General features: G+C 43.7%; 1 protein-coding gene across 2 annotated transcripts; it reads left to right on the forward strand.

The window, feature by feature from the left end:
* Positions 1 to 39: 39 nt before the first annotated feature.
* LOC139371253 (short transient receptor potential channel 4-associated protein-like) lies at positions 40 to 12,049 on the forward strand. Of its 2 annotated transcripts, XM_071111509.1 has the most exons (17): positions 40 to 306; positions 2,703 to 2,831; positions 2,950 to 3,066; positions 3,269 to 3,326; positions 3,583 to 3,638; positions 3,746 to 3,874; positions 4,018 to 4,219; positions 4,448 to 4,636; positions 5,489 to 5,631; positions 5,736 to 5,867; positions 6,000 to 6,058; positions 6,141 to 6,242; positions 6,403 to 6,718; positions 6,851 to 6,962; positions 7,118 to 7,230; positions 9,709 to 9,915; positions 11,695 to 12,049. In XM_071111509.1, exons 1-17 carry the CDS (start codon positions 181 to 183, stop codon positions 11,830 to 11,832), a joined length of 2,328 nt encoding a protein of 775 aa, XP_070967610.1. In that variant the 5' UTR covers positions 40 to 180; the 3' UTR covers positions 11,833 to 12,049. The 2 variants fall into 2 exon arrangements, with proteins under 2 accessions (XP_070967610.1, XP_070967611.1); XM_071111510.1 differs by lacking the exons at positions 40 to 306; positions 2,703 to 2,831; positions 2,950 to 3,066; positions 3,269 to 3,326 and having other exon boundaries at positions 3,582 to 3,638; positions 3,749 to 3,874.
* Positions 12,050 to 12,752: the final 703 nt, after the last annotated feature.

The following is a 12,752-nucleotide window of genomic DNA, read 5'->3' on the forward strand; positions in this document are numbered from 1 at the left end:
CATAAACACCGCCCATTTCTACAATTGATCTTCTTAAAATCTAACCGCTAATTTATGCCTAGCCCTAACCTTGAATTAACACAAACAAATTGTAGCCAATTTTGACCTTGTGACTGTGGAATCTTATGAGATCTAGCTAGCTAAATCTTCCTGCTTGGAACAGTTCAGGGATAACAAACAATGGCGACGCTTCTGGGGTTGGAGTCCCCTTGGACTGGAGGAAAACGAAGTGTTCGTAATGGAAATATTATTGCAAAGATCAGACATAGTCAGATCGTTGGCCGGGGTTTCAGCCGAGGGACACAGGTAAGACACAACTAGTGCCATGTCTTGACAATGAAACGATCTGAAAAGGGGGAGCAAGACTCAATTAAGCCTGGGACCTGCATTTGCAACCCTGCAGAGAGCTAGTAGTACAGTAACTAGCTAGCTACAGTACAGGCACACACTGGATGCCTGGATGAAGTAGCTGTTTGCCTGTCTTGCTGGTTAGGTGGCTAACATTAGATGGCTGTGTTCCAAAATAATGTGTTCATTTACATGACAAAGTTGGAATATACACCGTGAACCAGTTACACAGTGCCAGCTGAGAACCTCCATGTAGCCTGCACTAGCTAGCTAACTCTTTTGTTGATCCAGGATGCCCGTTTTAGCTAACTATTAGCTAGCTTAACGTCTTTGGTTTGTTTGTTCGCATTTATACATGCAATTGGCATCTCTAGCTAGCTATATTACTCAATGTTATATTAGCTGGCTAACGTCAACATGGGTTTCCTCAACTGAAAGTGTGCACTACTAGCTAATGCCCTTAGTTTGGTTATGGGTTTCATCAGCAGAGTGGGAGTAAACCATTACATTGTATTCAGACAGGCTGTTTCTTCCATCTATCTAACTAGGGCTAATAATAATGTGGGTTTATACTGGATGAACAGCACGGGTGATTACGTGACGATACCAGCCACGCCCATTTGTGGACTGTGACTGGGCACGTATAACAGCACTTACAGTTGACTGGGACAGCTCTAACAGGGCAGAAATTTGACGAATTGACTTGTTGGAAAGGTGGCATCCTATGATGGTGACACGTTGAAAGTCACTGAGCTCTTCAGTAAGGCCATTCTACTGCCAAAGTTTATGGAGATTGCATGGCTGTGTGCCCGATTTTAGTAACTGGTGTGGCTGAAATTGCCAAAATAGCTAAAATTTGAAGGGGTGTCCACATACGTTTGTGTATATATAGTGTACATATTCTTCTTATCTAGGTGGGTGAGTGCAATTGAGATTGCGTCGTCTATGGATCTGTTGGGTCAGTATGCAAATTTGAGTAGGTATAGGGTGTGATGGACTTGATATCTGCCGTAACCAGCCTTTCAAAGCACTTCATGATTGCAGATGTGAGTGCTACAGGGTGGTAGTCATTGTTGCATGAAGCCTTAGAGTTCTTGGGTCAGTTTAAGATTACAGATTGGACAGGGAGAGGTTGAAAATGTCGGCCAGCTGTTCTGCGCATGCTCTTAGAACACACCCTAGAATACCGTCCGGCCCTACTGCCTTGCGAGTGTCACCCAGTCCTCAGTCCTCAATGGACCCAGTCCTCAGTGGGGGCCCTCACGCACGGTGTTATTGTCAATACATGAAATGCATTGAGTTCATCTGGTAGAGGCATTTTTGGGCAGATCACAGCTGGGTCTTCATTTGTAATCCCTGCCACATGCTGTGGGCATTGGAGCATGTGTAATATGATTCCACCTTATTCCTATATTGTCCTTTTGCTCGTTTGATGAATCTGCTGATGTCGTAGCATGACATCTTGTTCCTGTCCTCAGCCCTAGCATCTGGGTTGTCTGTGATAGAACTGTGCGGTAGCCCTGTCCTTTCTCTTAGTGCCAACCTCTGTGTTGATCCAGGGTTTTTGATTGGGAAAGCAGCAAACCTTTACTTTGGGGGCAACGTCGCTCTGATGCATTGCCTAATGAAGCCAGTGACGGACGTGGTTAGCTCGTTGACTTGATTGACTGAGTCTCTGCACATATTCCAATCAGCGCTAGCAAAGCAGTCCTGAAGCATAATTTCTGATTCTGATGACCATTTCTCATGGTTACTTCCTGTTTGACCTTCAGCTTGTATACAGGAAGCAGGAGTACAGAGTCATGATCTGATTTGCAGAATTCTGTGGTGGTGATTTTTAACTCTCCTTGAATTGTATATTTGACATGAAAAGCACTTAGCTCTAGAATTCTCCTTTCAGACACCCAGCCCATCGAATTCCATTGTGGTGAAAAGTGACCTATTCAACTCACTGCCAACTTGCCCCAAAGGCCTATGTGTTGCTCCACTGATTCCAATAAAAAGTCTGAAATGGAAGTTTGAGCCTCATTTGTAATAATTGAGCTATGAGAACTGAAAGTTATGTATTGTGTTCCATTTGTGATGGATTTCAGTTGGGCATGATTTGAAATAACTTCCGACTTAACTGGTGCCAAGAGACAGCATCTGCAACTGGAATTAGGAGAGGATGTGTTTATTTGGCACCAACATCGAAGACCTAGACTTATTTAATCTGATTTGAGGTTGTATGGGTGTGCAGAGGGTAGGGTAAAATGATCAACTGTCAGTGTTCTTTTGACATCGTAACATACTGGATACATTTTCTAAGCTGTCCATGTATATTTCCTGTATTGACCATTAATTCATTGTTCCAGCTCCCAGAGGCTCTTCTCCAGGAGAGGGATAAGCAGGCCAAATGGCACAGTATCCCCGAGCTGCTGCAGGAGCTCCATGAAAGCAGCCATCCCAACAGTGACCTCTCCTACACACACAGTGTACTAAAGGTACCCACATAGTATACACACCACTACATCAGTAAAGCTCCTAGGCTTTAACCTTGCTGATTTTGGGCCATTTACTCTAAGATTAAGACTAGGCCTAATTATCAGTTCTTCATAACAGGAACTATCATCCCTACTTTCCATGGAGGCGATGTCTTTTGTCACAGAAGACAGGAAGAGTGCTCAGGAATCAACCTTTCCCGTCACATACACCTTTGACCTCTTTGGTGGAGTCGATGTAAGTTAACATGCGGTTTATTATGCGCTTGTTACTCCTATGTTCTGTGTTGTGGTGGAAACATATCAGTTACCTGTTTGTATGTCTTGAATCAACCATGTTACCTCATCCTGCAGTGTCTTTGTGTATCAGTGCCTTCTGAGATATTATCAGGTGGGATATGAAGTTTGTTCATTGCTGCTTCTTTTTCCTCCAATAAAAGCTGCTTGTAGAGATCTTGATGAGGCCTACACTCACTATGCAAAAGAAGAAACTTAAAAGTAAGTAGAAAAAGTCAGGTGTGATATGTTTAGGTCTGATATAACCTCAAAGGCTGCGCTTTTCACATAGGGGAACATTGATATTCATGAGTGTGTAAAAAAAGGTATACCCAAATGCACTTCAGCCCAGCTTAAATGGGGGATCAGGTCTCAACTGAGGGACTTGAAAATCCCCAAAACATTCCTTACCCCAGGATACTTCAACTGGTGACTATCCGGGAGAATAAAGTACATTCATTATGTTTTGTCCCTGCAGTGAATGATGACTTGGTCAATGACTGCCTTAGTGTTCTTTACAACTGCTGCATATGTGTAAGTACACTTGCCGCAGAACATCACTTCGTTAAAAAAAGGAATAACGTCTGCCCTTTTAATATAAACATTCATTAATCATTAAATCTCTCCCCTAATTTTCTCAGAAGGAAGGGGTAACAAAGAGCCTTGCAGCCAGAGACTACTTTGTCCTGTTTCTCTTTACCTTGATGACGAATAAGAAGACTTTTCTACAGACTGCCACTTTAATCGAGGATATTCTCGGAGTCAAGAAGGTCAGAAGAACTTCACATCAAAATCTTTTACAATATTGCTCACCTCGAGAGAGTTTGTGGGTTTGCGCTGGGTGGAGATTTTATATCCCATGGTCATCTTATTGCCAATGGTGACCCATATGTTGGTCCTCTTTCTGCCACAGGCGATGATCCAGTTGGAAGGGATTGCTAACCTGTCTGGTCTGGTCCAGAGCTTTGACCAGCAGCAGCTGGCTAACTTCTGCCGCATCCTCTCTGTCACAGTCTCAGAACCCGACGTGGGGAATGATGAAAAACACACCCTGCTGGCCAAGAATGCCCAGCAGAAACAAGACTCTAGCCTCTCATGTGCAGAGGTCAACCAAGGTAGGACAGGGATATAGAAACACAGTGGAGAAATTACCTTTTTCTTTAGATCAATTACCCTATCATTGGGTCTTGTTGAAGGATTTGTTTCATTAATCTGTTGATTTGTAGTACTTATTTGATTTGATGCCCTTAATCTGTCCAAAAGTTTTCTCAGCCCTTAACCTAAAACTGTAGGAGAGTACATGATCTTTGAATGAGCCCACTCTGCTGCCTCCTTGTTCCCAGTGACCCTCCTAAACATCCCGGGCTTCATCGAGCGCCTGTGTAAGCTGGCCACCAGAAAGGTGTCTGAGGCCACGGGGGCGTCTAACTTCCTGCAGGAGGTGGAGGACTGGTATACGTGGCTTGACAACGCCTTGGTGCTGGACGCCCTCATGCAGATGGCCATGGAGCAGGCTGAGCACACCAGCACAGGTCAGCAGCCTCTCCTCTGCTCTGTACCACTGCCTTAAACGTCAGTTATCATTGAAAAGGTCTAACCATTCTCTTTATGAAATGCTTATTTATAGTACTATACAGAGAGTGGAGTGTGGCGCGTGTAGCTTGTTGTTGACCAATCATAAGTAATCAAAGCGGCATTAGGCTACAGTCATAGAGGCGCCGTGTGTGGCAAAAGTTAGGAGATGTCTAGTCAAGATAGGCTACATCGACCAAGAGCCAACAGGTAGGCTGCTACTTAATATTCTAAATGGAGTTGTTGTGATTTGTAACTGTCAGATCAGAAAGTGCATGCACTGCATCCTCAATTAGCCTTTAGCTAGCTTAACTAGCTTCTCCCAGTTTGATGCAGTCAAGACCGGTACTACATAATCATATTGGATGATAAATAACCTAGCTATGGCAACTATCTACTCTAGCGCGAATCAGCTTGGTTGCTGTCGCTCCCTCCCTGCTCCCCGTGCTCCCCATGGTACGCCCCCCCCCCCCCCCCCCCTGCCTGGCAGATCGGCATCTCTCTCTCACTCCTCACGCTTTATCATCTCCGGGTAATAAAGTAGGTTAAAAAATGACTTTTCTGCTGCTTACCACACTCTGTTCAGAACGGGTCTGGATCCGACGAGGTCTATATGGAACAGGTCTAGTTGTCCTCTGGTCTGTTTGGAATGGGTCTCTATATTAAAAAAAATATATTTATGCATAATCGGGTCTCAGTGGGAAATCCCCGGATCCATTTCGTGAAGACCTTTCTGCCACCTACCCTTGTACCTCTGTCGATCTATGAACATCTCATTACATCTTTGTCATTCTATTATGCCTCCTCCACAGAGTCGTCAGACGAGAGTTCGTTGGCCACCAGTACTCTCATGCACCGCTTGCCCCAGTCCATGAAGATTGTCCATGAGATCATGTACAAGGTGGAGGTGCTGTACGTGCTCTGTGTGCTGCTTATGGGTAGTCATAGGAACCAGGTGAGGGGCTAGGGGCCAAAACAGATAACTCACCCAATGCAGGGCTCTCGTAGGAGTAGCCACTCCTGTCTGTTTGCATTTATTTGACCATTATGTTTCTTCAGGTACACAAGATGCTAGCAGAGTTCCGTCTGATCCCAGGTCTCAACAACTTGTTTGACAAGCTAATCTGGAGGAAGTACACCTTATCCAATCATGTGGTGCATGGCCAGAATGAGAACTGTGATTGCAGTCCTGTAAGCAGTGCACTCCTCTCAAACTCCGCTATCACTGTAAATTTTTTGGGGATCCTTGCTCTGGGTTCATATTACCATTGCAGTGTTATAAACATTGTAATGTTAATCACTCTGATTCTGTCCTTCCCTTAGGAAATATCCTTCAAGATCCAGTTTCTGAGGCTTCTCCAGAGCTTCAGCGACCACCATGAGTGAGTAACTTTCAAACAGTCTGACTGAAAGTTCCCTGCTAGCTTCACTTGAATTTAACACACAACATTTCATTTATTTCAGGAACAAGTACCTGCTTCTAAACAGTCAGGAGCTGAACGAGCTGAGTGCCATCTCTCTGAAGGCCAACATTCCAGAGGTGGAGGCGTTAGTCAATACAGACAGGTATGCATCATCTGGTTCCATCATCTATTCCCATCATTAACTCCACCCTCAATACTTCACACTACAGTGCAAAAGAGGCATTATGTTCTCTGAACTTAAATTAAATACTATATTGTGTGTCACACAAATGCCCTCTCCCTGTCTCCTTGTGCTCCTGCAGGAGTCTAGTGTGTGATGGGAAGAAAGGTCTCCTCACTCGTCTCCTCACTGTCATGAAGAAGGAGCCTCCAGACTCCTCCTTCAGGTTCTGGCAGGCCAGAGCAGTGGAGAGTTTCCTCCGTGGAGCCACCTCCTATGCAGACCAGATGTTTCTGCTGAAGAGGGGGCTTCTAGAAAACATGCTGTTCTGCATCATAGACAGTGGCTGTAAGTCCAAAGATGTCCTGCAGAGCTACTTCGACCTCCTGGGGGAACTCATGAAGTTCAACATCGACGCCTTCAAGAGGTTCAACATATACGTCAGCACAGATAACAAGGTGAAGGTGAAACACTTAGTAAATAGCAACCCCCCCACAATGTGAGAGAACCCTGTCAGTCCTCATTGTCCCCAGAGTTGTGTGTGTTCTATAATGCTGGGTGTCCCATCCCTCTGTTTGGCTCGGCTGCAGTTCCAGACCTTCATGAGCCAGATCAACAGTTCCCTGATAGACTCCAACATGCTGGTGCGCTGCATCATTCTCTCCCTGGACCACTTCGAGACCCAAACAGAGGACAGAAAAGGTAAACACCCACTCATTCCCATAGCAAGTGAATAGACCAATGAGAGCGGGTCAGATGTATGATCTCAAGCTGCCAATGTTTGAATAAATTCAAGCCTTGACTGCATTATAAAGGTGTTGTTTATGATGTAATTGTTGCTGACTGTGGTCCTGCAGTGGTGGAGGTGCTGTCTGAATGCTGTCTGCTGTCCTACTTGGCCAAGGTGGAGAACAGACTGTCTTTCCTCTTCAGGCTGGTCAACATCATCAACGTGCAGACTCTCACACAGGTCTTTCCTCCCTCTTTCTCTCTAACACCAAAAAACACACAGACACACACACACACACACACACACACACACACACACACACACACATCAGCCCATGAGAAAGAAGAATAACGTTTCCCAGTATGTTTGCTAGGATTGGACAACCTTGAGCCCTTGATCATGACTCTGTTACATTACATTACACATAAGTCATAGGACGAAGGCGTCTTCTGTACGTGGGAGTTTTGTTAAAACCCCGTTGCTCAATCTGAATATTAACACGTCATGGTACAGTTTTGGAAGTTTAAAGACCTTCATCTTTCATATCAGTGAGATTATTATTATTTTGAACAAAAGGTTAAATTGATACACCTTGTTAGGGTTAGTGTTCCCACACGGCCATATCTCCATGTTACATCGTTTGTTTACGGAAAACAGACAAGACGCGACCACCTATGCTCATTAGCTACAGTTGAAGTCGAAGTTTACATACACTTAGGTTGGAGTCATTAAAACTTGTTTTTCCATCACTCCACACATTTCTTGTAATTAACAAACTATAGTTTTGGCAAGTCGGTTAGGACATCTACTTTGTGCATGACATCAAGTACGTTTTCCAACCAGATTATTTCACTTATAATTCACTGTATCACAATTCCAGTGGGTCAGAAGTTTACATACACTAAGTTGAGTGTGCCTTTAAACAGCTTGGAAAATTCAAGAAAGTTATGTCATGGCTTTAGAAGCTTCTGATAAGCTAATTGACATAATTTGAGTCAATTGGAGTTGTACCTGTGGATGTATTTCAAGGCCTACCTTCAAACTCCGTGCCTCTTTGCTTGACAACATGGGAAAATCAAAAGAAATCAGCCAAGACTTCAGAATTTAGATCTCCACAAGTCTGGTTCATCCTTGGGAGCAATTTCCAAATGCTTGAAGGTACCACGTTCATCTGTACAGACGATAGTACGCAAGTATAAACACCATGGGACCACACAGCCATCATACCGCTCAGGAAGGAGACGCGTTCTGTCTCCTATAGATGAGCGTACTTTGGTGCGAAAAGTGCAAATCAATCCCAGAACAACAGCAAAGGACCTTGTGAAGATGCTGGAGGAAACGGGTACAAAAGTGTCTATATCCACAGTAAAACGAGTCCTATATCGACATAACCTGTTAGGCCGCTCAGCAAGGAAGAAGTCACTGCTCCAAAACCGCCATAAAAAAGCCAGACTACAGTTTGCAACTGCACATGGGGACAAATATCGTACTTTTTGGAGAAATGTCCTCTAGTCTGAAGAAACAAAAATATAATTGTTTGGCCATAATGATCGTCGTTATGTTCAGAGAAAAAAGGGGGAGGCTTGCAAGCCGAAGAACACCAACCGTGAAGCAAGGGGGTGGCAGCATCATGTTGTGGGGGTGCTTTGCTGCAGGAGGGACTGGTGCACTTCACAAAATAGATGGCATCATGAGGAAGTAAAATTATGTGGATATATTGAAGCAACATCTCAAGACATCAGTTAAAACTTGGTCGCAAATGGGTCTTCCAAATGGACAATGACCCCAAGCATACTTCCAAAGTTGTGGAAAAATGGCTTAAGGAGAACAAAGTCAAGGTATTGGAGTGGCCATCACAAAGCCCTGACCTCAATCCTATAGAACATTTGTGGACAGAACTGAAAAGGCGTGTGCGAGCAAGGAGACCTACAAACTTGACTCAGTTACACCAGCTCTGTCAGGAGGAATGGGCCAAAATTCACCCAACTTAATGTGGGAAGCTTTAAAGGCACTGCTACCAAATACTATTTGAGTGTACACTTCTGACCCACTGGGAATGTGATGAAAGAGATAAAAGCTGAAATAAATCATTCTCTCTACTATTATTCTGACATTTCACATTCTTAAAATAAAGTGGTGATCCTAACTGACCTAAGACAGGGAATTTTTACTAGTATTAAATTTCAGGAATTGTGAAAAACAGTTTGAATGTATTTGGCTAAGGTGTATGTGAACTTCCGACTTCAACTGTATCTAGCATACACTTACACACAGGTGTTTCGGCTCAACTCAGGAAGTGTAGCGGAAGTGTAGTTTGGTCAGATGGAGGCACTCGTGGCTGTATGGTTCTGTAACTGCTACAGTGTAGTTTGGTCAGATGGAGGCTCCGTAGCTGTATGGATCTGTATTTGAAGTATTATTTCTCTCTGACGAAAGATAAGGACCATATGTTTCAAAAAGCCATATTGTAAGCAATGATTATTATTGACGTTTTTAAAAGTTAAAACACAGTGTTGGGGTTGTAGTTCACATGAGGTAGTCGTGGGCAAAGCTAATAGCAGAAAACTGTAGGGAGAAGGCAGACTGCCGCCTAGAGTTTTCGAGAGCAAGACCACCTTGTACCGCTCTTTTAAGATTAATGTAGCCCCAGTTTCTGAGGGTTTGAGGCTGTTCTTCTCCCACATGTGGTGCTCACCTGTCCCCCTCTGCCCTGCCCAGGAGAATGTGAGCTGTCTGAACACCAGCCTAGTGGTCCTGATGCTGGCCAGGAGGAGGGGCAAGCTGCCCTTCTATCTCAAAGCCCTGAGAGAGAAGGAGCATGCAGAGAAGTTCCCCGGCTGCCTGCTCAACAACTTCCACAACCTGCTGCGCTTCTGGCAGCGTCACTACCTCAACAGGGACAAGGACAGCACTTGTCTGGAGAACGTGAGTGTACTCTTCTTGGCCTGATCCGTCCCAAACAGGGAAAAACCGTCAAACTCACCAATAGTATATTTTACATTCAGAATATCTTTCCTACGAATGTTATTAGCCCACCTGATCAAGCCTGCTTTCTCTGCTCTACTATCTATTTGCAGCCTGTAGACTGGCCGGCCTGTCATTAACTAGCCCCATACATTTATACTATGTTTTCATTAGGCAGTCCACCACCTTTTTGTTTATTAAAAACAAATACGTTTTCAAATGAGAAACCATTTCTGGTGTTGTGCAAACAATGTTCAACTTGACATCTTTTAATGCTTCGAAGTAGCCCTTTCCTGTCACACACCGTCATCCCGAAAATGGCAGATGTTTTCATTGCTCCGTGCCAAAATTGGAATGCAGTGGCTGTACAATAACATAGTATACATGACATCAGGGCTCAGGCTCTTCGCTTCTGAGTGCTGTATGGGTTTTGCTGACAGCCATTATAAATTTGAGCACCGTGCACGACAAGATGCCCCTATTCCTTCCGCTAATTAGGCTACTTTTGTACATTTGTTGTTGTCTGAATGAGGGAAATGCTGTAAATCGAATGGAGTTGATGTGTTCTGAAAGATGAGATGTTGAGGATTATAATAAACATTGCGTTGATGTCAAAGTCATACAAGCAAACCACACCCATATGTCAAAACCACAGCCATATGTCAAAACCACAGCCATATGTCAAAACCACAGCCATATGTCAAAACCACAGCCATATGTCAAAACATGTCATTTACAGTATCAATGTTTATGGTCGCTACATTTGATCCACAGTTATAAGGATGACATGGCTTCATGCCCTGGGTTGTACTGAACAGAATGAACATATTTTCATCGTATTGTTAAGAAAATTAGCCACCGAACACACACTTGAATGCACTCATGACTCCATTCTATGCGCACCAAAATTACAATCGGTTTGTCTGAAGTGTCTTTTGAAAGCCTAACACTGTAAGATCGTATTTTATAACTTCACTATCCATGTTGGCAATAGAACAAGCTTTCAAATGAATGGAACATTTTTAGATTGTGTGATGGTGGGGACACAGGAGCTGTGTTCCAAACAGAAATGTAGAAGTGTGCTTGCTTCAGTTCCTCAATTGCAAAGCTCGGAGAGCTCAAAAAGAGCACCAAAAAGTTGAAGGCTCTTTCCTTGATAAAAGTGCATTGAAATTGCTTAGGAACTGTGCCCAGTTTGGAGAGGTGTGTGGCCACTTGGAGACACCAGTTAGACCTCTCACTCAAACCCTTGTCATTGGTTTTTCTTATCATGCACCTACTCCAAAATGTCAATGAATTCTCATATGTTACTGAATGTATCAATAGTATTTTCAGATCTCGTTATTGACAAATGCTGAGAAAAGTACAGTAAATGTAAAATGCACATAAAACCAACAGTTGCTACCATGGTCATGCATATGCTTTTTATAGTTATTTTGTTAGAAACATTTAAATTTGGCTCTAGCCATATAGGACAATTTCCACGAGTGTAAGGGGTTAGAGGAGCATGTAGCTAGCTAACAGCATTGAAAGGTGATAAATGTGGGGAAGTGAGTTGATCTGATCTGTCTTTGCCCGGAGACTGGGGGTCTTCTTAATAGGCGTTCTAGATGTTTGCGGGCAGAGAAGTTTCACGTCAGGATTTTTAATATTTTTTTTACCATGAATGTATATCCCCTTCTCCTCCTTGGGGAAATTGTCTTTCACCAGTCTAACCCTCGGTTTTGTTCTCTCCCTCAGAGCTCCTGCATCCCCTTCAGCTACTGGAATGAGACCGTGTCAGTGCTGCTGCGCTCAGACAGGACTTCTCTGTGTGCCATAGCCAGCTACATAGATGAGCCCTTCATGGACCTGGACATGGACCTGCTAGAGTGTTAACCCTAGGAGAGTTTGGGCTGGGCTTGTCGGGGGTTGCTAGGGTATGGACACCTATCATGGTTGATGACCCCGCCAAAGAGCATAGCCAGATCAAGGGTCATCCAGCGACCTGGAAGTGCTATGTGACTGCGGCAGGACACCAACTCGCTGCTATGCTGTCTGTAACTTGGCCAGGGGGCCATTACTGAAGATAATAGGGATGATTCTACAATGCTGGACATCTTCTCTCTATGCTCCTGTTCTCTTTGTAGGAGAAGAAGAGAAGACTGCACCTGTCCCAGACCCCACAGTAAAGAAATATACATTTATTGGACCTTGAAATACTCCTTTGTTGGTGGTTTGCTTTAGGTGAAATCAAATGAAGCTTTTTTTATATATTACATAAATATATGGAAAAATCTATTTGTACGATGCAACAAAATAGATGTATACAGTACCAGTCAGAAGTTTGGACACACCTACTCATTCAAGGGTTTTTCTTTACTTAATAGTGAAGACATCAAAACTATGAAATAACACATATGGAATCATGTAGTAACCAAAAAAGTGTTAATTAAACAAATACAAATATATTTTAGATTCTTCAAAGTAGCCACCCTTTGCCTTGACAGCTTTGCACAATCTTGGTATTCAACCAGATTCACCTGGAATGCTTTTCCAACAGTATTGAAGGAGTTCCCACATATGCTGAGCACTTGTTGGCTGCTTTTCCTTCACTCTACAGTCCAACTCATCCCAAACCATCAAAAGTGGTTTGAGGTTGGGTGATTGTGAAGGCCAGGTCATCTGATGCAGCACTCCATCACTCTCTTTCTTGGTCAAATAGACCTTACACAGCCTGGAGGTGTGTTGGGTCATTGTTCTGTTGAAAAACAAATGATAGTCCCACTAAGCTCAAACCTGATGTGATGGCATATTGC

The sequence above is a fragment of the Oncorhynchus clarkii genome, chromosome 17 (genome assembly GCF_045791955.1).
Source record: "Oncorhynchus clarkii lewisi isolate Uvic-CL-2024 chromosome 17, UVic_Ocla_1.0, whole genome shotgun sequence".
In the NCBI taxonomy this organism is placed as follows: Eukaryota; Metazoa; Chordata; class Actinopteri; order Salmoniformes; family Salmonidae; genus Oncorhynchus; species Oncorhynchus clarkii.